The sequence below is a fragment of the Cenococcum geophilum genome (assembly GCF_001692895.1).
Source record: "Cenococcum geophilum 1.58 unplaced genomic scaffold K441scaffold_24, whole genome shotgun sequence".
Classification (NCBI taxonomy): Eukaryota; Fungi; Ascomycota; class Dothideomycetes; order Gloniales; family Gloniaceae; genus Cenococcum; species Cenococcum geophilum.
The window spans coordinates 1,701,938-1,726,084 of record NW_027137582.1 but is presented as its reverse complement, the minus strand read 5'-3'; the positions used below and the strand labels follow the sequence as shown (position 1 = coordinate 1,726,084).

The 24,147-nt window shown below is 45.0% G+C and overlaps 9 protein-coding genes across 9 annotated transcripts; 6 read left to right on the top strand and 3 right to left on the bottom strand.

Annotated features, from left to right (window-relative positions):
• Positions 1–2,465: 2,465 nt before the first annotated feature.
• K441DRAFT_660882 (uncharacterized protein) lies at positions 2,466–2,859 on the top strand. The gene has a single exon (XM_067648783.1). The coding sequence runs from the start codon at positions 2,514–2,516 to the stop codon at positions 2,715–2,717; it is 204 nt and encodes a 67-aa protein (XP_067503555.1). The 5' UTR covers positions 2,466–2,513; the 3' UTR covers positions 2,718–2,859.
• Positions 2,860–5,969: 3,110 nt separating this feature from the next.
• K441DRAFT_612206 (MFS general substrate transporter) lies at positions 5,970–7,929 on the bottom strand (the record flags this gene model as incomplete). Its single annotated transcript, XM_067645604.1, has 7 exons — positions 5,970–6,225; positions 6,274–6,357; positions 6,435–7,131; positions 7,187–7,210; positions 7,269–7,582; positions 7,647–7,738; positions 7,806–7,929. The coding sequence occupies 7 exons, from the start codon at positions 7,927–7,929 to the stop codon at positions 6,073–6,075; spliced, it is 1,488 nt and encodes a 495-aa protein (XP_067503554.1). The 3' UTR covers positions 5,970–6,072.
• Positions 7,930–10,546: 2,617 nt separating this feature from the next.
• Positions 10,547–11,054, top strand: K441DRAFT_677897 (uncharacterized protein; the record flags this gene model as incomplete). Its single annotated transcript, XM_067651113.1, has 3 exons — positions 10,547–10,730; positions 10,798–10,853; positions 10,935–11,054. 3 exons carry the CDS (start codon positions 10,547–10,549, stop codon positions 11,052–11,054), a joined length of 360 nt encoding a protein of 119 aa, XP_067503553.1.
• Positions 11,055–13,150: 2,096 nt separating this feature from the next.
• Positions 13,151–13,488, bottom strand: K441DRAFT_722075 (uncharacterized protein; the record flags this gene model as incomplete). The annotated part of the gene is made up of 1 exon (XM_067654067.1): positions 13,151–13,488. A coding segment is annotated over one exon (228 nt), but the record flags the coding sequence as incomplete, so codon positions are not given.
• Positions 13,489–13,834: 346 nt separating this feature from the next.
• On the top strand, positions 13,835–14,725 carry K441DRAFT_130424 (glycoside hydrolase family 5 protein). Its single transcript, XM_067640076.1, has 3 exons — positions 13,835–13,938; positions 14,005–14,347; positions 14,434–14,725. Exons 1-3 carry the CDS (start codon positions 13,884–13,886, stop codon positions 14,612–14,614), a joined length of 579 nt encoding a protein of 192 aa, XP_067503551.1. The 5' UTR covers positions 13,835–13,883; the 3' UTR covers positions 14,615–14,725.
• Positions 14,726–15,586: 861 nt separating this feature from the next.
• K441DRAFT_660876 (uncharacterized protein) lies at positions 15,587–16,646 on the top strand. The gene is made up of 4 exons (XM_067648782.1): positions 15,587–15,960; positions 16,042–16,109; positions 16,178–16,440; positions 16,489–16,646. The coding sequence occupies exons 1-3, from the start codon at positions 15,650–15,652 to the stop codon at positions 16,192–16,194; spliced, it is 396 nt and encodes a 131-aa protein (XP_067503550.1). The 5' UTR covers positions 15,587–15,649; the 3' UTR covers positions 16,195–16,440; positions 16,489–16,646.
• Positions 16,647–19,873: 3,227 nt separating this feature from the next.
• Positions 19,874–20,517, bottom strand: K441DRAFT_563333 (uncharacterized protein; the record flags this gene model as incomplete). Its single annotated transcript, XM_067643606.1, has 2 exons — positions 19,874–20,271; positions 20,325–20,517. 2 exons carry the CDS (start codon positions 20,515–20,517, stop codon positions 19,874–19,876), a joined length of 591 nt encoding a protein of 196 aa, XP_067503549.1.
• A 228-nt stretch (positions 20,518–20,745) lies between these two features.
• K441DRAFT_130406 (uncharacterized protein) lies at positions 20,746–21,218 on the top strand. Its single transcript, XM_067640075.1, has one exon. The coding sequence runs from the start codon at positions 20,901–20,903 to the stop codon at positions 21,174–21,176; it is 276 nt and encodes a 91-aa protein (XP_067503548.1). The 5' UTR covers positions 20,746–20,900; the 3' UTR covers positions 21,177–21,218.
• Positions 21,219–21,520: 302 nt separating this feature from the next.
• On the top strand, positions 21,521–24,034 carry K441DRAFT_130392 (HET-domain-containing protein). The gene is made up of 2 exons (XM_067640074.1): positions 21,521–21,994; positions 22,083–24,034. The coding sequence occupies exons 1-2, from the start codon at positions 21,619–21,621 to the stop codon at positions 23,681–23,683; spliced, it is 1,977 nt and encodes a 658-aa protein (XP_067503547.1). The 5' UTR covers positions 21,521–21,618; the 3' UTR covers positions 23,684–24,034.
• The last annotated feature ends 113 nt before the right edge of the window (positions 24,035–24,147 follow it).

Below are 24,147 nucleotides of genomic sequence, written 5' to 3'. Positions count from 1 at the left end.
TTTCTAGGTCACTATTAACTTCCTAGGTCTTTAATGCGGGTGGCGTAACATAGGTAGTCTGGGGGTAACGTAGTATACGGATCCGTTGCGAATTAAGCTATATATCTTTCTTAAAGGCCTAGTCCCTACGCACAGCATCGGCCTAGTAAATAGTATTAATCTAGGGCCGTATAAGGTTTTTTATTATAATGCTAATTTCTTTTATAAAGGAAGGGGTCGGGGGTAAGGTTTTGGGCTAGGTAAGCCGTTTACTCTATACGTTAAGCTATAAGCCTAAATAGGCTAGCTATTTTCGCCCTAAGATTATATTATGGCTACCTAGGTCCGTAATAAGGAAGGGGGCGTTATACTACCTTTATCTATTAATACGGAGGTAAATCCGCAAGATAGTCGTAATAGGTGGTTCTATCCGCCTATTATACCCGCAAATAGGAATTAGTTTAGGTAGTTCTTTAATAGGTATATTTAGAAAGTTAGCCAGCTTTACGGCACACTAGGTATCTATTAAGGCGAAGGTATTTACTCTAGAGTTAGCTAAAGCAGAGGTTAAAACTTGGTATCTATTACGGAATAAAGTATAAGGGATAGTGCAGCTTCTTCTACTAACTAGCTGACCTAGATTAATATCTAATATATTAATCCCTTTTAACCCTAGAGAGGAGTCTTTCTTTAGGGTTCCTCTTTTTCTAACTCTGCGCTGTCCTCCTAAATTAATAGAACCTTATCCGCTTTTATATTTATTAGGTAATCCTTTACACAGTAACTTTTTTATCCGTAAAAGAAGTAAGCTCCTTAATCACTAAGGGCCTATATATAGGGGTTGCTATATATAGGCCGAGCATTTGCCGGACCTATAGTAGGGCTAGCCGCACGGCTAGCTACTAAATTAGTAGTAGGCTGTATGGGTAGTGTTGTGGGGGTTGCTAATTGTACTAGGGCATTATAGGCTGTTCTTATATTACTTATAGTCTGATTTAAAGGGTTTCTAGCTTTATACCGTTTGGCGCGTACCTTAATTTAGCGGAGGCCTTAGTTAATAGCCAAGCACTAGTCTATAAGTTCCTTTAGCGTCTATATAGTAGTAAAAACTAGCAGTACGGCTTACTATAGGTCTAGGGTAAGCTTATTAAATAGGTCTAGCATTAGATCTTTCTAGGGAATTTAAGCCTGGCCGGCTAGGTACAGAAAGTAGGTCTAAAAGGCCAAGAAAGTCTCTGTCGTTTTTATGTTTAGGCTTTTATAATTAAGTTAGGCGTTCTATACTTTAAAGGGGTCCTTATAAATAGAAGACAGGTAGACAATTATCTCTTTTTTAAAGAGGAAGAGCTCTGCTAAGTCCTATATATACCGCGGACGTAAGTGCGTCTATACGTCCCCGCCAGTACGGCTAAAGACGTAGGCCATTTTAGCCTAAGTGGTAGGGAAGTGGTCCGCATTAACTTTAAGCTTATCCTATAATTAAAGCTTCCAATTATTAAATATAGGGTTGGTTCCGTCTATAAGCAATAGGGGGTCCGCGACCTTTACGGACCGCGATAATGCTAATACTATATATTGGGCTAGAGCCTTAAGGACTATAGCAAGTCTTTAGGTGTCTAATAATTCCTTACTAGGCGTAGGGGGTTCTCTAGCTTTAAGCAGCTCTTAAAGTTATTTAATTTTGGTATTAGCTACTACAAGCTCCATTTAGGAGTTTAAGTTAGTTGCTATTTTACCATTAGAGGTATTTAAGGGTCCTATAGCTGCTTTACCGGCTGCTATATTTCTTAGCATCGTGGTATAGTTATTAGGGTAACCTCCGGTAGGATTCTATAGGGGTTCTGGTCTATACATATTTTATAGGTCTTATTATTCTTTTCTATTCTTCTGGTTCTAGTAATATTCTTTAGGTCTAATTCTATATTCTGTTCTGGTTTATAGTCTATAGATATATTTAAGTTCCTTCTTAAAAAGAAAGGGTAGTTAAGCTTTAAATAATATTAGCGACTTAGTTAATCGAGGCACGAGCACGGCAAGAGGGGCGCGTAAGCCTATACGATTGGTAGTCTATAAACGAGGATCTAAAGCTAGAGAAAGGAAAGGAGAAGAAGAGCAGCGCTAGTTGAAGTAGGGTTCTTTTTATGCGGTCTTCTAGTCACGTGACCGCGAAGTTCTGCTAAGTTCTGCCAGTGCCGTAACAAAAAGCGTAAGCATATATTATATCTTATTAAATAGTCTGCTAATATTAATAAAACTATATAGATATATAGATATCTATTACTTAAAGCTATTATCCCTTAACCCGCTGAGATGGGCTCAACGTTATCGATAAGGATCTAGCCAATAGGAGGCTCTCTCTCAGCTCTCCGTGATGGAGTGTTGCTGCACGGGCCTGAAAACTGGCCCGAGCGTTGTCCACCAGCGGGTTAAGGGATAACACCTAATAGGTGCTATAGTTAGGTCCTTCCTTAAAAGCACCAATTCCCGAAAACTAAAAACACTAATTGACACTTTACCCTCTCACAGCCACCACAATGCTAGGAAAAATCGCCCTGGAAGAAGCCTGGACGCTCCCCGAAGCTCTCTCGAGCTTCGACTCCTTCTCGCTGGCCCCAAAAGGCGTCATGGGCGGCGACCTCGTCGCGAACCTACTCGACATCCACTTCGAACAGCTCTCGCAAATGAACGACAACGGCATTGAACCAATTGTCCTCTCCCTTGTCTCCGCCAGCGCCTAAGGCCTCTCCGACCGCACCGCCGTCGAGCACCTCGCCCGCACGGCCAACGACGCCCTCGAAGCGGCCGTGCTGCGGAAACCGTCCCGCTTCGCCGCCATGGCGGCCCTGAGTATGCACGACCCGGCGAAAGCCGCCTCCGAGCTGGGCGCTGCATGACTCAGAAGCGCGGCTTTGTCGACTGCATGCTGAACGACTTTTAGTCCGCGGGGACGACGGCAACACGATACTGTTCTACGACTCGCCGGCGTACGACGTCTTCTAGGCGTCGGCGGAGGAGCTAGATGCGTTGGTGTATATCTATCCGCGCAGCGCGACGCCATTGATTCAGGTGCAAATGTGGGAGGGGAGGGAGCAGCTGGCGCATAGCGCGCTCGGGTACGCGAACCGCGTGAATATTCATGCGTTGGGGATTATTACGAGTGGGGTGCTGGATAGGTTTCCGGGGGTCAGGCTAGTATTATGGCAGGGAGTATTTATGCGTGAGATTTGCCATTCTATCGTACTTCTTCTCCTACTTCACCACCCACTACCCGCCATTATGAATCCATATGCGCAACAGATTTTGGGCGTGAATGGATGATATGACGTGGCGTCACTCTGTGCTATGAAGGTAACTTTCTAACGGTTTCCCTCCGGTCCATATGACCTCTACCGCGCTCAACGCGCGCGCTTGCGTATGTGCAAAGACAAGCTCGTGCGCGACTATTTTGGCATGCAGGTTTTCATCACCACCTCTAGCCACTTCTCGACCCCCGCGCTGCTGTGCGTCCTCGCCGAGATCAGCGCCGACTCCATCATGTTCTCTATCGACTACCCGTTCGAAAGCATCCCAAACGGCCCGGTGTGGTTCGATGAACATGTGAGGGACTCGCTTAATGTGAGAGATCACTAACGTCGCACCCCAGGAAGCGAGCCATACGCGTCTGTACGCGTTCTTCTTCTTCACCTGCCAAATTACACCCAAATTGAAAATTTATTGTACAAATCAATATGTCACTTCCTAAACTAAGTTCTCGCGAAGCCGAAGCTACCATACAAAAAGCTATACAAGACTTTGATTCGGGCGTTGAGCCATTAATTCGCAAAGCCTCCGACGTCCGCAGCCTACTACGATCCACCGTTACACATCGCCATGCTGGGCGTCTCCCCCGATACCTAGCTTATAAGACTATACTACATTATTATTAGGAAGATTAAATTGTTTAATGGATATACGAATGTCAGTCTTGGGGCCTTCTGATGAGGGTTAATATGCTTCCTGTAATGGCGGGCTTATTCTTGGTAGAAGGCAGGGTAGTAGGCAAGTATTAGGGGGAGAGATTTCTATAACGCCACGGGCTAGAAACTATAATGAGTTGTTAATTGGATTGCTAGAGGGCCTGGAACGATGATCCAGTTATTATTAGTAACTGGTTTAAGTTCTTTTAAGGCGTATGAAACAAATATCGGATTAGGCACTTTAAATTTATATCTAACTTTAACAAAAAAGGTATTATGCTAGGTATCGCAGCGATAGCTTGGGTGATCGTCTCAGGCAAAAATAGTAAGGAGAGGTTAAAGAATCGGTCTGTTTAACACCCAGGATTACGGGAGTCAGTCTCTTTAATAAAGATAATTAACGCTAACGGCTCTTATCTGCCTCCATTCTTAATTTAGAAGGGGGAGCAATACTAGGAGGCTTAGTATTAGATTACTGAGGAAAACGAGTAAGTTTATGGATATACCTACGCGCTTTTAAAGAGTGGCTGGACGGACGACTTACTGGGTATATATTATATTGAATACTATAACAAACATACTAAGCACCTTGTGGAGGATGTTAAGGGCAACATTTAAAGCTACCGTATGCTTTTAATGGATAATTATTTAAGCTACTTTACCTGGCAGTTTATTTAATATGCACTATTACGTAAGATTGTTCTAGTGGCTCTACCACCTTATTTAACGCATAAGCTTCAGCCACTAGATGTAGGCTACTTTAGACCTCTTTAGCACTACTACGGTATATAAGTAGACGACTTCTGTTGATATGGCCATATAGGGGTTAATAAGGAGTATTTTATAAAGCTCTACCCAGTGGCGCGCGTACAGGCGTTTACCTATGAGACCATTTGTAACGCCTGGAAAGCTACCGGTCTTCTGCTATATAATCCTACCGCTGTTTTAAAGACTCTACCATGTATAGAGGACTCTGCAGGCCTAGGAATAGATCTATTGATTATAAATATAAGCCTTTAACCCGTAAAGACGCCTAAGACGGTAAAGGACCTTAAATCTCTACGAGACCAAATCGCCGAATCAACCACTGGCCGACCAGATGGTATGCTTAAGTCCCCTATACAGCAGCGTCTTAAAAAGCTGTTTAAAGCTACTATAGGCTTTGCCGCTGATGCGTATATACAGAGAGAGGAGAACAAGAAGTTTTAGAAGTTTAAAATTGATAAGAAAAGTAGCAGGAGACTCCTAAGCAAAGGTAGAATTCTTACCCAGGATGACGTTGACAGATTGAAGGCAGAGGATCTGGTACAGCAAGAGCTTGCTAGCCAAAAGTTGGTTTAAAAGGAGTATGAGGAAGGGATATCTCTACCAGAGCTTAACTGTGAGAACTCGTGTGAAGATTGATCTATGAAGAAAAGAGACTATATATACATGAGGTATGAGTCACAGGTAGGGGGGGACCCCCCTCCCCGTATGACTCATAAACTAAGCCACACTTGGCGTCTGACATTAACGTTGCTTTATATACTAAAGCAGTATTAAACCCCGGCGAATATGACCAAGATTGGGCGTCCTTTGCGCACGTCTTTAGGTGTAACCCCTAGCCTGTAAATACTTATTTTGATAGTATATTGATCTGGAAGGGGGCCTCGGAGGAATGTGGGGGTAAGCTATATAATTGGCCGACGCCAGGTGCAATATCACGCCCACAGCGTGCTCGAAAACTTCCAAGTCGTTTTCTTCTGTAATAAGAAGCGCAGTCGCTTTAATTTGGGCTATTTAGATTTAATTTATAGGCGTTGTGGAGTTTATTATTAATACATAGAAGTCTAGGTGCAAGTGGCTCGCTTGGGGGGGTGGCTCGCTTCCTGGGGTGCGACGTTACTAGTGAAGATTGGAAGAAATAATGCGCTAAGGGTCTATCCGAAGTTGAGGGAAGCGCCACATAAATTGGAACGGATAACGCTGAGTGTCAGGTTGGAGGACTGAGATCAAACGAAGGTGAGGTGGAGTTTGGGTTGTATAATAAACACTGGAGCAAGAGGTTTGCATACTTTATAAATTGGATGGTTTCGGCAATTTGTCTCACAACTATCTCAGTCCACCCTGTGATATTATACTTACTACGCCGTAGCTCCTAAAGATCTCTGTCGAATTTCGGTGTGCCGAGTCTTTCCCTCCATTGCTTCCCTTTCCACATCAGGAGAATGATGCCAAGGAAGAAGACTGCATCGATTACTGCAAAGATCCCCCAAGCTACACCCCATGTCGTCCTTTCGGCGAACGGTACCTAATTCATTCAGCAAATAGTCTTGGGCTAAAATCATATAAGGCTTACTGTATAGAATACGAGTGTGAATGAGAACGTCTGACGGCTGAAATTGAGAAGTGCAGAAATCTCAGCCGACTGCGGCTTATAACACTAGCGCGGATGTTAATTGTCAGTGGAACTTTCTTGAAAAGAAAGAGCGCATAAAAACATCACAACTCCGCACTCACGTCTGTCACATAAGCAAATATGTTGGTCGAAACGATCTGCAGGCCAACCGCTCCAATTGAAATACCCATCACAGGCCCGGCCCAGTGTGTCTTATACTGCAAGCAGACTCCTTCAACAATGACGCCTGCTGGTAAGAGGACAAAACCAGGCCACATAGCTTGAAGTCTTGATTCTGGTACGGGGTCGCCGGCGTGCTTTTTTTGGTAAAGGTAGAGCAGGCGGTCGCTGACAGGACCAGCGAATAACTCGCCAACCAAAGTACCAATAAATGTAGATAAACCAATGGACAGGCCGATCCCAACGGTGTCGAAGTGGTATATAGAACCGAATGCTGCGGCGCCCGTAACGGCGAAGAGCACGCTCCCAAACCCAAAGGAGAGGCCATAGTAGAGGGCTGGAAGCAGAACGGAAGGATATCCAAGCATTGAGAAAACATGTGTGAAGTCCACAAGGTGGAGCTTGCGTGTGCGGTGCACGCCCCTGAAGGTCAAAAGCCGCATCCAAGATTGCTTTGTCGGCTGAGTGAACCGTGTAGGCATTTGGGATCGCAGATAGAGCGTTTCTGGGAGACAGAAGAGATTTACGAGCCAAGTGGCTCCAAGAACAATAGCCCCAAGCCAGTAGCACCAACGCCAACCTACATACTTTGCTGTGAAGCCGCCAATAACAGCCGCAAGATGAGCACCATTCGTGAAACTTGGAGAAGTTAGTCGTTTGCACCGCATATATTACCGAGAGATTTTCAGCTTACAAGACCATGTAGAACCCCATGTATCTGCAAGGTAAGTTAACCATTGTGTCCAACTTTAGAGATGGGTTGTGGGGTTCCTTACATTCCACGCTCATGCATAAAATACATATCTGCAACAAGAGCTGAACCAATCCCCATCCCTGCAGAAATCCCTATTCCAACAAATGCCCGAGCTGCGAGAATACCTCCCCAACTTTTAGCTGCGCCAGATGCAGCATGAGCGGCCACGCCAATAGCCGTAACAAAGATGAGGATTGGGCGACGGCCGTATACGTTGGAAATCGGGGACCATATCAGCGGCAATACACCGGCAATAGCAATCGGAACTGTGGTTTGGTAGGATGCTTCGACTACCGACACGTGCATAGATTTGGCCAGCGGAACGAAGGCAGGATTCTATGAATGGTAAGACACAGATTGCTCATAGTCCTGCGGTGGCGTAAATTCCGAAGAAGCTTACAATGAGAGCTGCGGTAAACGGTCCTAGAAATGCTAGGAAAGAGACTTGGAACAGTACCCAGAGCTTCAACCACCTACTCCAATTGAGAGGGTCTACAGAAGGAGATTAGCACGAATACCATTAAAAGCCTTAGCAAGGATGCGATTCCTGAGGTCTCACCTAAGGGATCATCAGAAGGCTGCGGTCGAAGAGGGAAGCCATGAGGATCCAACTTCGGCACAACATCCACAGATGTTTCCTGATGTTTGGAAGACTCTTTGAAGTCGACTTCGCCATCTCCCATTTTTGATTCGAAATTTGAGCCTGATGCTGATAGCTGGCTGCTGGATGCCTGATAAACGTGATGATAGAAGGCGTCTTGAGATATTCACTGTACTCAGCCTATCATATGTAAGTCCTGCAAGACCAACTTGGGATAAATTCAGTATCCGCCAACATAGTAACGGTGCTTGGTTGTAGAGTGAGAGGAGCAGCTTGGGACAGATAGCCTTTTTCACAAGAGGCTGACAGCGATGCCAACTTCCTCCCATAAAAACCCCATTCTGAACGTAAGCGTGTGATATTCCCCACTTCTCCGCACCCCGGAAAGTTTAAACAGTTGGCGGCCGTTGTTCAAATTTAGCCTATGCCCCATTTGAAGATGGTTGACACAGTCCCTGCATCCATGTTCTTTTGACAAGTTGTGGGTAGACGTACGGGAATAGTTGCAGTACAAGTGCCGTAGTACAGCTTTAAGGAACCATACCAGCTTTATTACGCATTAAGACACTTTTAATTGGGGTAATGAGAAGGGTTTCAGCTTAGGAGAAAATCACCCAACGCATTCGTTCATGATCATTCCAATCTTCGTTTACACCCTCGTTCCATCCCTTGCGGGGTATTTCTTAATTCCTCCATTTCCCTTCTTGTGGCTTATCTTGTGTCACATATTCCTACGCTCATTACCCCAATATCATTGGTCGATGATAATCATTCGTTCCCTGAATGATACGCATACACATACACCACCCTAAAATAGGCCTAGACCCTTCTACTTTAGGTTTAAAAGTTGCGTGAATTTAGCCTTACAGCTAAGCTAGTTCTACGAAATATAAATCGCATTAATACCTCAACCCGTCGCGAACTATCAGCATTTAAGTAAAATACCGCATACACTAGGCGTGGGCGCGGGCGCTGGCTATACCTGCCGAGGCAGTTTCTAGGCGTTAAGTAAAGGTAGCAATATGTAAATTAGCTCGCGCAGTGCCTGTTATGTTGGAATGTAAGCGGTATGTGGCTAAAGCTCTGTTATTGCTTATCTTCTATATAGGTAGTAGATGAGGTTTCCCCTCATCTAGCGCCAAGCCTCATCACGCGATACCGTTGTGAGCTTGTCTGCTAACATTTTAGGCCCCTACGCAATCTAATTAACTTAGAAATGGGTAGGTAGTATTACAAGTAGTAAGAATAGTGATGTTTTAAACTGAATGGGAATAATCTAAGCCTGTTTGAGTAGGGGGTGTATGATTATCAGCGACTATATCATTACTAGGGCTGTCAAGTATCTTAATCAATAATTCACTCCGATAATTATACCATTCAGAACTCACGAACGCTTGACGTCATAGCACTCGAACTTGATCGGAAGAGAATACACCTAGACCGCAAATTGATCTTCTAAGAGGGTTTGTACGGTAACGAGCAATTTAGGGCATAAGATGGTTAACTAATAACAGTATTTAGGAAGATTTCAAAGCTCATTAAGGTGTGGAATTGACTGTCGTGACTGAGGTATCGGTGGACCGACAAGGCTAGATCACTTGAGGGCCCAAGCTTTAGATTACCGGTTGAAAGCGTGCAGATTAAGCTACGCGGATTCATACCCAAAAATACGTTAAACACGTTAAAATGGTCGTGCTTATTACTTTAAAGGTATAAAATTGTGCCGTTTGATTGCTAAGATCAAAACGCGCTTTCAACCGGATGCGCCATGGTATACTTTGCCATAACGTCACGACGCTAGCTTACATATTCCTCATCCACTCCAAAACAGCTCTCCTCTTTTCAATAGAGTCATGATATATAAAATAGGAATATTTTCTGGAAGCTGAGTCCATCTTTTAGGATGTTCATTTTGGTAAGCACTATTGAGCTTTTTTCCCCGACTCCAGAGTGCATCACGGGATGACCAATGCGATCGTTTGATCTTCATTTACAAACACAAGCAAGGATCATAGGCGCAGCCTGCCGTTTGAGGCGAACAGCAGAAAGATCTCCTGTCCGCTGCCTAGTCTATTCTAGATCTATATGCAGGTACGCGCGCTGAAACAGGCATGACCGTGCCTGCGAAAATGTCCGCCACCAGCGTTTAAAGTGCCAAGAAGCAATTAAACTCTCCACCTCAACTTGACCGGTAAAGGAAGCAGCGAGTTAGAGGCTCGAAATCAGAGATGTTTCCAATCATGCTACCCAATTGAGATGCAAGATGCATTTGGATAACGTTATGAATAGATATCCGGATCAGATATCTGATCTCGCCAAGCATAGCTGTCTCGTGTCTAAGGTAATATCCAGTCACGTTGCAGTATACCCAACACACGAATTTACGAAATCTTGTATGTATTAAATCTTGCCAGAGCTTCAAGTTCGCGCTGCCCCTGGGGGCTACCGTGTCCTCACAATTATTCTTGCTCAGCGCTCAACGTGCTCAGCCTCAGTGTTTAACATTTGATCAAAGCTGCTTAAATAGCTGAATGTCGTCTTCATATGTGCACCAGGAACATACACTCCATTGAATTTAGACTTTTATTTCAGAAGCAACTGCATTTCTCTTTCCAATCTGAAGCGCTGCTGTCCGTTTGTTAGGGGGGAAATCCACTGCAAAGAATCAAGTCATTTGAATTGGCTTGGAACCGCTCGTTATGAAGCTCATATCTATTCTCCCAGCAGCGCTCCTATCTGCTGGTTCTCTTCTTCCACTAGCTCTGGCCGCAACTTCCTGGGCTGGTGTGAATCACTATTACCTCGCCAGTCTCCCTTACCCGGATATGGTTGAGGCGATCGAAACCTTCAAGAACAATAATGTTGCTGTCGTCAGGACATTCAGTAAGTCGGTTCACGAGTTTGTTCTTATTGAAAATCTGGATCCAAGATTCTAAGATATTCCACACAGTTAGTTCAGAAGACAATACTTGCGAGAAAAACGACCAAGTTGAGAAGCACGCTGATGTAAGTATAACATTCGTTTAAAAGCATTACCTTCCTTATATTATCTAAATTACTAACAACTTTTATTCTTCTCTTCGATAGGTTGAATCGGTAATTGGCGGCAGCCTGAACCAAGATGTCATGGAGCGATATGATACAATGCTGGTCGAGCTGAAGAAAGCGGGTCAGTTCCCCTTTCGTGAGCTTCCACTTCAATCCTAGAGGAGTTGCAGTATAGTAGCTTCAACGTTGTGTTGCCCACTTCAATATTATGGCCAATGCTCATCAGGACAAAAAACTACAGGTATCAAAGTCAGGGGTCTTAACGATAAATCTTATCGCGATTAGATCCGATTAGAATCTTATCGATAAGAATTCCGAGAATCGCGATAATCGAATCACGATCGCGATTATTCTTGGCATTCCCATAATAAAATTCTAGTTCTAATATCCTTGCATTTTAAGTTCTATTTGTATAAAATGGCTTCTGACTTAGATTTATCCCTTTTTACTCCATTAATTGCATCCTTAAGAACTTAATAATCTCGTAAAAAGATATCTCCAGTCTATGAATATTGCCGTGACCCATATAAGGATGAACCAAAGAGAAAAAATGGGCGGTTATTATACTACTGTAGGATCTGTCTAGACGAAATAGAAGAGAACGGTTACCCCTTAACAATTAACCTTTGGAACCATCTTTTTAGCAAGTATTAAATTAAATGTAATGCTCGGGGAAATTGTACGAAAGGAGAAGCATATTAACGGCTTGCTGAACTCTATACTAAAGCAATGGAGTTAGACGTTTATATAACTAAGATTAAATCTATAGTCCTAAAGAAGATCCTAAATAAGGATATTCTAAACCAGGCACTTATAAATTTAATTATTATATAAAACCTCCCCTTTAGTACGGTACAATGGCCAGAATTCTATATTCTCTATAGAGCCTTAAATCCAGAATTAATTAAGCCTGGTATCCTTCTAATAGCGCCTGCAACGGTTGTTTTATATATTAAAGAATTATTTATAGACTAGAAGGATATCGTATAAAAGAAGCTATAATTGGCCCTTACTCGGATTTACATCTTAATTAATATCTGGACATCTCTAAATAATTACCTCTTTCTTACAATCTATGCTTACTTTGTAGACAACCAAGAAGAGCTAAGAAAATCTCTTTTTGCTCTTTATACGGTTTTAGGATATAGTGGAGATAACTAATAGGATACTCTCCTTCTAGTCCTCTAGGAATACGGGATTATATATAAACTTAGAGCTTTTATTACGGATAATTCTGGAATAAATAATACTTTTTGTTATATAATCTCTAATTTTATAGCGCTTTAGAATATTAATTGGGATCCATCTATCTAATAAATTCGTTACCAGGGGTATATTATTAACCTTACTGTCTAGGACTTTCTTTTCTAAGGAGTAATTAATACTTCTATAATTAAGTTATATAAAGAAGATAAGATAAACGGAATAGGTCTTAATAAGAAGCAAAGAAAGAAGAAAGAGTAGACTTTTTGAGCAATAGGAGTACTTGGAAAGCTCTATAATATCATTATCTATAGCCGTGCTTCTGCGGGTTATACGGCTAAGTTTAAGCAAATTATTAGAAGGATAATTCCGCTGGATAATTGTACAAGATAAAATTCCTGGTTTAGCCTTCTTAATATAGCGCTTAAAATAGAGTTAAAAGTTAATAAGTACGTAAAGAAGAACCTAAAAGCTCTTAAGGATGATATACTCTTGCCATAGGACTGGGTAAACCTTTGTACGATCCACTCCTTTCTAAAACTTTTCTATTAAGCGACCCTTAAGACACAAGGCGATTCCGTACGAATTAATCGAGTTCTCCTTACTATGGATATTCTTCTTATATACATTAAGCGTGCTCTTATTACTTATAAGAAGAATAAAGACTTAGTTACTTAAATTTAACGTTGCTAGAAAAAGTATATTTTATACTACTAGCATACAGATAATTCACCTTTCTATGCTGCCGCACTTATCCTCTATCCTACCTATCATATAAGATATATTAAAGCAAACTAGAAGAAGGACTGGCAGATACCAGCCTTATTGTAAGAGTACATATATTAGATCCCGCCGCGCTTGCGATCAATATCGCAAGCACTCCGTGTCTTTTTGGCCGAATGGCGACGTTGGGGCGGGAAACGTTACACTTATAAAAGGTTAAAGAGCTCTAGAGGTAATATAAAGAGACTTATTAAGCTAAAATATTGTATAATTATAATCCTCTCTAAGAACAGGAGCCTTTTAATGAGTATAATTAGATTCTAGAAGGGCTTAGAAGTAATATTAGAGCGAATAAAGATGAAGATAAGTATAATAATTACTGTTCTAAAGCATCGTACGATATTCAAAGCCGGTTAGCACTTTAGTGGTAGTGCCAGGATTAGCAAAGAAAGAGATGGCCCCTTCTTTTACGATTTGCAATTAAAATTCTTTTAATTCCTGCTATAAGCGATGAGCCAGAGAGGGTATTTTCTGGAGGACGTCGTACGATTATATGGGAAAGAATATCACTTAGACTAGAGAATATTAAAAGAACTAAGTGTTTAAAAAGCTGGTATAGAGGTGGTATCTTAAAAGGGTAAAAATAAAACTCTAGCTTATACGAGAGTAGTATACAAGGTAATATTTGGAAAGGCTTCCAAAAATAGTCCTTGCGGCTTAGAGTTGCTAGCAGGCAACTTCCAACACTAGGGACGGCAGAAAATGGCAGGATAGGTGGAAATAAGGTGTTATGGGTGAATTCTATAATAGCTGTGTATATATAGATCAGCGTAAATACTCAAGGGTCTTATTAATAAAATAGCTACGGCTTAACTGTGGCTTAGCTGTGTGGCTTAACGATTATCGCGATTCTACGCACGATCCTTAACGATTACGATTATTTTATCGATAAGAATCCCGTGATCGTTAAGACCCCTGATCAAAGTTATCCTCGCCCTACACAACGGAAACAACTTTGGTTTGACCAAGTGTGACAATTATTGCGTCGCCGCGCAGGGTTCCATGACAACCAATCTCCAGACTGACGCGGCTAATAAATTCTATACTGATAGTACACGTTCGCATCCCCAATCCTTTGGAATGTTCAGGACATCTTGAAAAGCTGATAGGAGACACTGTTTAGTTACTGCCAAATTCGATGCTCGTATCCAAAATGTTCTCAAGTACATCAATCCAAACGGTCTCAATCAAGCATGGGGTTCGGCGACGGATGTGCTGATGGCTGTTGATATCCAGAATGAACCATTCCTCCAAGCTCGGAATCTTCTCCAAACACCCACAGGTTTTGATTGGCTCTGTGGCCGCGCCCAAACTATCAAGTCAGTAGCACCAAATCTGCTTGTCAGCACAGGCGGTATTGGAGGTTCAAACGATAGGGGGACATATGGCCCCAATACTAGTCAAAACTTACCCAAATGGTTGTATGGAGGGGCGTGCCCACAAATTGACATACAAGCCTTGCATGTGTAGGTCTTCTCGTCTGAGCATAGCTTCTTATTGTGCAAGTTTTGCAAGATTGACTAATTTTAACCGCAATTGGTTCATTTCTTAGATACGATAACCAATTTTCCGTAGAGCAACTTCCCCCATACGGCGATGATACATCGAAGTTCTTTATGGTGGAAGAATGGACAGCCTCTGAAATTGATACTACCGCGCAAAAAAATTTAATTACATCCGGAGCCCAGACTCTGAACGATCGCGGGATGCCCTGGGTGAGTTCTCCGTCCTAGTTACCATTCCATCTTGGCATAGGCTTGGTTTTGTCTAATTTCTAACACAGGTCTACTGGAGTGTCCACAAATCTACTTCAAAGAACCCAAGCTGCCCGCCACTACTAGAGGAGGTAAGATGACACCCATTTATAACGCCGGGTCCTTGGCTCCGCCGAGAACCTCTGATAAATTTATCGTGGATTTGCTAACCTTAGGTGTATCACATCTGGCAGGTCTCATATGCAACGGGAAATTCCTGGCCCGCTCTTTCAGCTAGTATGGCAGATGCTCGCCGTGCCTCGACGCCGCAAATACGGTGGGGCCCATACGTTCCAAGTCTCTAGACCTTATGCTGTTCACCTGCTCCGATTACTGTGCACAGGCATGGACTCTGGGTCACAGATACTGCGAGTTAGGAACGATTTTATGCGTGCTCTAGCGTTCCCTTGGTGCTTTTAGAAGATATGAAATAGTATATCTTCCACTACTTAGCTTTTCCTCATCTACTACCCCAGACGTAGGAGAGGTACCTTACTGTTTCTTAGCTAATTGGAAGATATTGGTGTATTTGTGAGATAGAGTGGGGCTTTAATAATAGAATAGTCTTTAGATATTCGGGGTTTCCTGCATCAGACAACTATTTCCTTTAGCACGGTCTTGGTTCTTGTTTAACCGGCGCTGTTCCGATCTTTCACCACACAAACACTACAACGTGACTTTGTAGATAACTACACCTTCGCATGAGAAAGCGAGACCAGAAATAGAATTAAGGGGGAAATGAAACTTTGCCCGGACGAGAATAACAATGTAAATGACACTTGGGCCGAAGTTTATCGGCGTTGGACGATCATGTTGTTGCGGAGCGAATGGTGATTGACGTCATTGGGACTTCGCTCTGAAATCTGGTTTCAGCACCAACACCAAAAGCTACTATAAACTCACCCCATGTCCACAACTTCTATCTCTCTACAGTCTCCACAATTGCAATATCCCCGCAGTCCTCTCTGTCTCTCTACCTCTGCACACCCCCAAAGCTAAATTCATAAATACATCATGCCTCTCTTCGGCCGCCGTACCGCAGAAACCTCTCCTCCTCTAGAAGTCATCGAGAACCGCCGAAGCGGCATGTTCGGCCGCCGTCGTTCCTTCTCCCCAGCTGAGAACACCACGATCACGACCACGAGTTCCCCCCGCCATGGGCTTCTGCACCGCCATGAAGACCCATCCATCGTCACGGCACGCGAGCGCGTCCTGGGCGCCGAGGCGGCTGAGCGGGATGCGGACAGGGCTCTCGTGCAGGCCAGGGCTGCAGTAAGAGAGGCTAGGGAGCATATCAAGCGACTTGAGCGCGAGGCTGCGGAAGAGTGAGTTGATTCTCCGTTGTTTATGCAGCGATTGGCTGCTGGGTGGTGATGTCATCGGCTAACCTTGTCTTCCCCTTTCAGAGCCCGCCTTGCCAAGATCAAGCAGAACCAGGCCAGGTCTATCTCGAAGAGGGCCAAGCCCCTTGGTCGTAAGTCCTCCTTCTCTCCTTATAGACGTACCGGTGCTTGAGAACGGTACTAATTATACTTGCTACAGGTCACGATCATATTTAAGACCTGCGTTATGCAGTTGTCTCTTGAATATCGCCTGATACCCTAGCTTTCTCTTCTCCAATTCGGGCAGCTTCAACTTTGCTTACTTGTATTACTATTATTGAGATTTGGTGATGCCGTTGTTGTCTCTCATATGACCTGATGTCTGTATTATAGAGCGTGGTAGTGTGAATAGCGGGAGGTTTTTTAGGGGGGGGGCCACAATATATCCATATTGAACACCATGGTATTCATACACTTTGAAGTGTGAGTATGCCTCGCTTAAGTGGGTGAATTATGCTCAGGGCGGGACAGGTCATTCGCAAAACTACTCATTACTCTACACATTTCTTAAATTCCCATCATACTTCAAACTTCCAGCAACACCACCGCGAGAGACTCCCCCTACCTAAATAATCTAGCTACCCATACACACGTATTCCCAACATACAATGTCCACCAAAGACACCCACCGCGCCCTCCCCCGCCTCCCCTCTCACCCTCTCCCACGCCCGCCACATCGCCGCCATCAACGCCGGCCTCACGCACAATCCGCCTCCCGGTGAAGTCGAGAACCTCTCCTGGTACAGCGACGCCGTAAACCACCCTATCTACGCGTCCGCAAAGGCGTGGGAGGATGTCGATCCGATGCAGATCAGAAGAAGGAAGACTCCGTCTCATTGCAAGAGGCTCTAGAGCCTCACTATATACACTAAGTAGGTGGCAAAAGGCTGACGACGATGCTGACGACAATTTGTAATTGTTACTCCATTGCCGCCCGGTCGATATTGCCACTCAGTCGGTAATAGGTAGTGGAAACAGGTCGACAGAGGCCGAAGGAAGAGCGTACGCGGGCGAGCCGGTTTGGATGGGGGAGAAAGGCGCGGGGTGTTATACGCAGGCATGTGTGTGGGCTGTGGACTCGGCTAGTGGTTTGAGCGGGGAGGGAGGGGAAAAAAATAAGGGGGAGGAGGTGTCAGGAGAGGCCTTACTACGGTAACGTATTGGGGCTGGTACCGGATCACTGCCTGCAAATGAAGTTTTACTTTGCTTGACGAAATAGGAGAATATAAGTTTCCTACATTTTATAGTATTTACGAGGTGATAGAAGGGCAATCTGTGGTGATGAAGGGATTGGGAAATCAGATATCGGAACTTAGCGAATCTAAATGTGATCTGATAAGTTCATTTGATGTTATTGACCTTTCGCATAGAGCCCTGCGTGGAAAATAATAAGGAATTTTGGAACAGGCCGATATGTGAATACTGCGGTCTTGCGAAATTTGTGATTGCCTTGAATGGTACAGCCGGAATGATTCTGATTGCAATGTAGTCCTGGAATTACTCGGCAAGCCACGATTAATTAAGCTTAAGTCGACACCACATTATTGCCCCCACCTTCTGGGTGTTATCTGTAATCTACTGTTTACATGTATTGGTCTCTAGCGGAAGTCTCTGTGCTGGTAACCTTCCAAGCTGTAAGCCTACCAGGCACAGTACGCATTAAGTGTCATGAGCACGTCTCCTAATTTGATGTGAACCCTCTCAAAGAATTCCTGTTTAAGATTTCAGAAAAGCCACTGTGCGTATATAGCAACATAGAATCCTAAAGTGGAGCGGACTACGGTAGGTGTCCTTCGCTCCGTTAGCGTAGTTTATGTGGATCAATTCGTTGTGTCGAACTGACCACCCTATGTCTCACTACCCCGCTAATGTCTTACAAACCTGTTTCTATTACCTATTCATTACGTACTACCTCATGTATATATAGTCTCTTTTCTTCGTAGATCAATCTACACACGAGTCCTCCTTTCCTGACCTAATTGTCCGTTCGACACGTTGCGACAATCATGCGGCGTCGCCGACCGTAGACATGGAACCTTGTTCCAAGCTTCTCGTTACGCTGTTCCCAAAATGTTCGCCTTAAGCAAAACCTTGAAAGGACGTTATGCGGCAGAAAAACCTGCTCGAAAGTGCGGATATCTTTATCTTCATAACAAGCTAGAAAACTGGTGTTCAGACAGAAAACTTGGGTGCATGTATTTTAAGAAAGATAAATAGATCACTGTAGGATACGGAGATGCGATCCAACTTGGGTGCACCTGCCCCGGGGTCATTGAACGAGGGTTGCACATGAACACTCTACATTCAATACTTAACTATGTAAAGGCTCCATCTAGGGCATGTAGAAATGCAAAAAAGCGCCACAAATTAGACGGCGCAATCAAAAGCCGTTATTTTTGGCCGCAGTGAGCTCCAACAAAACCGAAGCATCACTATTGAAAAATGCGACAAAATTGCGGATGAAGCAGGCCTGGCTACGCGACGCGGGCGCAGAGCTAATGAACGTGGAAGGCTTTGCCATGAATGCATGCAAAGCAAAGTAAAGTAAGATAAACTCTTGAACTGAGGTAAAAGCAGCCCTCGTAAATGTTGAAAGAGCCGTTGGATTGATGCCGGGATTTGTGCGAGGGTCAGCAATCGGCGCAGCTTCCGTTTCAGGCAGACCAGGGCAGGAAGCTGAGCGACACGGTCGCTCGAATTTTCAGCCGTGTAGCACAGAGCGAAGCCTACCAGGTGTAACGAATGGTCCTTGACATTCAATGGATACTGCAAGGTCACCCAGGCGGCAGAGCAGTACAGGGTGTACAAGCTCCGGCCCCGTCAAGTGCACTGTGCACCTACTGTAAAGTCTAATTTTTAAAGCTTAATTGTAAGAGTTAAACTAGTGTGCGGGAAGGCGAGATTGCTAGTGTGCCGCACTGCGCAACGGAGACGCCGGAGCTCGTGCACTGTGGTAGTAGCACAGGCGAACTTTCTAGAGGGAACGAAAGGATTCTCAGGAGGACCGCGCGGAAATAGATTTCCTCTTCCTTTTTGGGGCTACTCTCCATAAAGCCCCAGAGTTACGGGGGCTCTGTCGCCGAAGCGACGGGATTTTAGGCGGTCTCTGTCCGTAAGACCCGCCAAAGGCCCCTAACCTTATGGGTGACCTTATGGGGGGAAGGCCACTAATCCCAGACGGTTTGGAACATCAAAACCGCGCACAGATGAAATTTGTTAGGAACCATCATAACCCTATCGCTCACGTTAGACTCAGCCTGCGATTCGGCGCAGATTAACGAATAGCATACGCGAAGTCTTTCATGTCTCTTCTCTAGCCCTGGTGGAATGGGTTTGTGTTCGCTGTTTCCGTCCGGCCGCCGGCCAGTCGGGCAGCGTAAATTTTACATCACGTGTGCCCCTATTCGAACGTTTCTCGGAATTTTCCTTGTGCTGCGTCGGATTGGCCGCCACGTCCACCGTTGAAACCGAAAAACAAAAAACTGCAGTCCTGCCAAGAGGCCTTATTTGCCCCTGCACAAGCTTAATTTATGTTTAGCTAATAACAACATCACAGGGCCTCGAGCAAATTGGTGGAAGATGGTTCTGCTATGCGTAGTGCAACAAAAATCACTTGGGCACCAAAGGGGGCATTAAGGGGGCATTTATGGACGCTAAAATGGTGCAGAGGCTTTCAATGGTATTCCTCAGTCGGGATGTATATGCGAACTATCTGCAGTAAAATCGTCGCTGCTAATCGTTTGCATGACCCTCCACCAAAAATGAATTAGAATCAACACCATTTTAAACCGTGCACACCGATGCACATAAACCATCTTAAGCCATTCTACTCGTGCAAATTATTATGTAAAGATATTTACAAAGCAGCAATAACACCAGCGAAACCAAGCGCAACAGCCGCACCAGCGAAGCCATTAGCATTGGCAGCGTTGGTGGTGACTTGCGCGGGGGCAGATGCGGTGCTCACAGTCGCGTTCCTAGGTGGGGTGATGCTGGTGGCTTTCAGAGAGGTAGCTGGCTTGGTCGTGGGTTGGATGTGGATAACCGAGGAGCTCGTGAAGGCGGCAACGCTTGATGGAGCTACTTGTGAGCCTGACGAGGCTGCGGCGGTTGCGACGACGGTACCGGTTTCCGAGAAGAGAGCAACTGTGAGACTGTAGGCGGCGCCGCAGTCGGAGAGGCTCATGCCATCAAGGCAGCAGTAGGTGTTACCAGCAGAGTCAGAGGTACAGAAGTAGCCATCGGAGCAGGAGTCTATGTATGCATTGTTAGTTTGGTTCAATTTGCAGAGTGCAGGGAATACTGACTTCCACTTCCGTCTGGGCAGCAAGTATCACCGATGGTGGGGTCATAGCAGTACATGATACTAGAGGTGGATGGGCAAGTTATCTGACCAGCACCGCATGCCTCTTCGCAAGTGTCACCTTGACCGCAGGTGTGGGTCGTGGGATAGTAGCCACCTTGACGCTTGATCATTGAGCCGAAGCTATTGTCCATCATGAAGAATCCAGAGAGCTCTCCATAGACGGAGGCAACGAGGAAAGACGCAACAGCGAGAATTTTCGAAACCATTTTGATATTAGGTATGAAGTGAGTGGTATTTAGTGAGCGGTATTTGAGATCCAGTAAGAGTTGTGAAACGAGAGACTAGTAATTATGCGACTTGATGAAGATAAACAAGAAAGCGGAAACTTGGGAATTGTAAAGGTATATATAGGAGGTACCACCTTCCTAGCACTGCTGCCCCTTCTGAAATTGGTTTCAGCCCCCGTGGCAATATCCCTAGGCCGCCGCCCAATGCAAGGACAACAAGCTTCGGCTGGAGAGTTCTGGGCGCAGCCGCTGGTGATGGTTGGGCGAGAAGAGAATGAAGCTAGGAAAACATGCCACAAGGCTCGTATACTATTTTAGCTGCACTTTGTGTCTGGAAGATTCAGACACGGTGCCAAGAATTATTCCAGACTGTTCCTAACACAGTGCCGAAACACGAGGATGGTGAACCAATGGCCTACGTCGTGGCGCTCACCAATTTAAATTGTTTTATGCACCAGGAATGGCCTTACCTACAAAGAGTCGGAGCTCCAATATCGGCGTCTCTCAGCCCCTCGTCTAATCATGCTTCTTTCGCGTCAGTGCGTGAAGATCTGGAGAAACTGTGATTTGGTGCTATGCGATCGTTGGAAAACGGGGCTGAGCAGCCCTACATGCACCGCCTGTGACACGCGATGGCTTTTTGAGTGTGTTAGACAAACATTATTGCCGTGCAACGTTTCGGATCATCATTTGATGCATCTAGTTTGTCCAAAAGGTAACGATAGCATGGAAATTTTGCATTAGGCACCTTCGTATTTGGAAAATTGGCAGGATGATGTTTCCCCTGGATACGAAAAGAAACACGATTCAAATTTAGCGTTCGGAAATACGATTATCCTTAGTCACGGGTTCAGGATCCCGGTCATTCTGGTCAGAGCGGACTTCCAGCTCCAGAACGTCATCGGGGTGTCTGTACGCCATCTCAATTATTGAATCATGTAAAACCGCATATCAATTATGTAATTTTATCTTGTATATATTTGTTTTTCGTTCCCTCCAACGGTAGCGATGCCAAAGGCGCTCCGGTCAAAGACGCTTCAACCACCTCTGACGAGAAGCGCGCAGAAGAGGCGCAGGGGCCCATGCAAACTTTGCAATAATTTGGATCCCCGAGGACACACAGCTGCTGCATACGATGCTGAGAGTAGCTCGCGGGCCGGCGCCAGCTTAACGCTAGTCGTCGATGGACTAAAGCTGCAGAGCACAGCTGAATTTGGTTGTAAATTTTGTCTCCTTGTTGCCCAAGCTCTCGACGCATTTCTCAAGGACTGGCGGGCTAGTCGAGGTCGGATCACAATTGATCTAGTTGAGGGGAAGCCAATCAATGTATCAATTGAGGGGATCAAATACAATGGTGTAAGCCTAGAAATATACGTGCCTCATGGTAGGACCTTTCTTTCCATTAGGGTGTTAACAGCACTCGCATCTCATATTGCCCATCTCTTTGTTACATATTTCTAAGCGATTATAAGGCACCCGAGCTCCTTGGCCAACACTCGGCAGCACACACGAGATTTCATCAAATTCCGGATCAGATGAGTGCTTCGCTTTTGCCCGAAAGTGCATTGAGGACTGTTTGACGAATCCAAAGCATCGTGCTTGTCGTGGCAGCGCCAAGCCTGCCTCTCCGAAACGATTACTTGATGTCGGGAGAGTCGACAAACCCATCAAGATTTGCGAACCACGTGGGAAAGACATAAAATATGCGTCTTTGAGCCACTGCTGGGGGGCTGGACCGCTTCTAACAACTTCCACCGAGAATTTGAGTTCTAGGAAAGTCTGTATTGATTGGCTGTCGTTGCCCGCATTGTTCCAAGATGCTGTTATAATCACCCGGCAGTTAGGAATGAGGTTTTTATGGATCGATTCGTTATGCATAATTCAAGACTCAAAACAAGACTGGGAATGCGAATCCGCAAAAATGAGTAGCATATATGAGAACTCTTACATCACAATTGCCGCAGTTACCTCTGGAGATAGCGACTCACATTGCCTTACGGAGCGTTTTAAGACTGTCAACCTCCAATATTTGAATACCAAAGGAGAGGCATCGATACTAAAAGTGCGAAAAATCCTAGATCACCATCCAGATCCATCCGAAGGCACGCCTGCACGACCAAGAGGTCCTCTGATGAGCCGCGCGTGGGCTCTCCAAGAACATGTGTTATGTTCTCGAATTCTCTATTACACCTCCACAGAACTTATTTTCGAATGCAGGATAGCTTATCGATGTGAATGTATGCCATCACCTAAGCGATTTGCAACTACGCCAGCTTTAATCCCTAAGATGCTATCTTCTAGCAAGAAGAATAGGGCCTGGGCAACTTGGCATCAAGTCGTCGCCCAGTACACTAAGCGAAGGTTAACCGTCCCGTCTGACAAGCTGCCGGCCATCTCCGGGATCGCATCCAAAATCCAAGATGCAACAAAATCCGTTTATCTTGCCGGATTGTGGAGAGACAATCTTGCTGAGGGGCTCTTATGGGGATCATCTCCTTACTTAGAACCACCACACCAAGCAAAAAGGCTCACGGATTGGAGAGCGCCCAGCTTTTCGTGGGCTTCAGTCGATACCGAGATCCAGTACTACGAGCCCGATGTGGCTGAGGGCGTTGAAGGGAGGTCGAACATCGAAATCATCGACGCACAGTGTACACTTGCGGGATTAAACTCTTTGGGAGAAATCACGGATGGGTTTATCACACTTCGTGGACCGGTTCTTGAGGGCATTCTTGTCGCTCCAGAGCCTAATGAGTTTGCTTACCAGCTCCTAATAAAAGGGGCCTCCACTATGAACGTGTCGCCGGATTCTCTGCTCGTAGAGGATGATGTAGAGTCTGAGTCAGGAACACGTTCGCGGACGGTGCGAAGGGCAAGACCAAGTGAAACGCTCAAGCATTTCAAGTCTACGGTCCTATGCTTAAATATTGCAAGCTACTCACACGAGTGGATATCGGGCATTGTGTTAGGCTTGTCACAACGGGTTCCAGGCGCGTACGAACGTCTCGGTATGTTCTCGTCTGGCAGCGAGTTCTTTCAAGGAGTTGTCGAGCGTGAAATTAAGTTGGTTTAAGACCTCGCTATCAAACTTCTGCAGCTGCACTCGGCCCTGAGACAGCTTAGACACGCCTCGCTTTTTTGCATAAACCTGAGTCATGACCACGGAAGAGTTTTAATGTATGGTAAGTGCAACCGATAGCACTCGTACACATGCAACACTGGCACAATGCATCCCAGGTTCATCAGTCAACTCAAGATGCATGTCTTTTGCTCTTCAACACCTAAACGAAGCGACTATCACAAAAACTTCAACGCCATCCCTTAGGATTATCGATATGTGGTTTCAGACTTTAAAGAGACTCTGTGGGTGCGGTGTCACTTGCGGCATGAACCACAAACAACTTAGTCTAGGGCAACTCTACGTGAAGAGAGGGTTAAGATAACCTGCGACGGGCATCACCTTAATGCATGTTTTCTTGTACTCTAAGAACAATACTAACACGAAGGAACATAGGGATTGGGGCGGAGTTGACATAT

Bases quoted from the DNA above. Each gene is read 5' to 3' on its own strand.
- K441DRAFT_130424 (XM_067640076.1), top strand. From the start codon at position 13,884: ATGACAACCAATCTCCAGACTGACGCGGCTAATAAATTCTATACTGAT. The intron at 13,939-14,004 runs GTTCGCATCCCC...GACACTGTTTAG, and splicing joins ATTCTATACTGATAGTACAC to TTACTGCCAAATTCGATGCT. The intron at 14,348-14,433 runs GTAGGTCTTCTC...TTCATTTCTTAG, and splicing joins GACATACAAGCCTTGCATGT to ATACGATAACCAATTTTCCG.
- K441DRAFT_130406 (XM_067640075.1), top strand. From the start codon at position 20,901: ATGCCACAAGGCTCGTATACTATTTTAGCTGCACTTTGTGTCTGGAAG.
- K441DRAFT_660876 (XM_067648782.1), top strand. From the start codon at position 15,650: ATGCCTCTCTTCGGCCGCCGTACCGCAGAAACCTCTCCTCCTCTAGAA. The intron at 15,961-16,041 runs GTGAGTTGATTC...TTCCCCTTTCAG, and splicing joins GAGCGCGAGGCTGCGGAAGA to AGCCCGCCTTGCCAAGATCA.
- K441DRAFT_130392 (XM_067640074.1), top strand. From the start codon at position 21,619: ATGCCAAAGGCGCTCCGGTCAAAGACGCTTCAACCACCTCTGACGAGA. The intron at 21,995-22,082 runs GTAGGACCTTTC...AGCGATTATAAG, and splicing joins AGAAATATACGTGCCTCATG to GCACCCGAGCTCCTTGGCCA.
- K441DRAFT_660882 (XM_067648783.1), top strand. From the start codon at position 2,514: ATGCTAGGAAAAATCGCCCTGGAAGAAGCCTGGACGCTCCCCGAAGCT.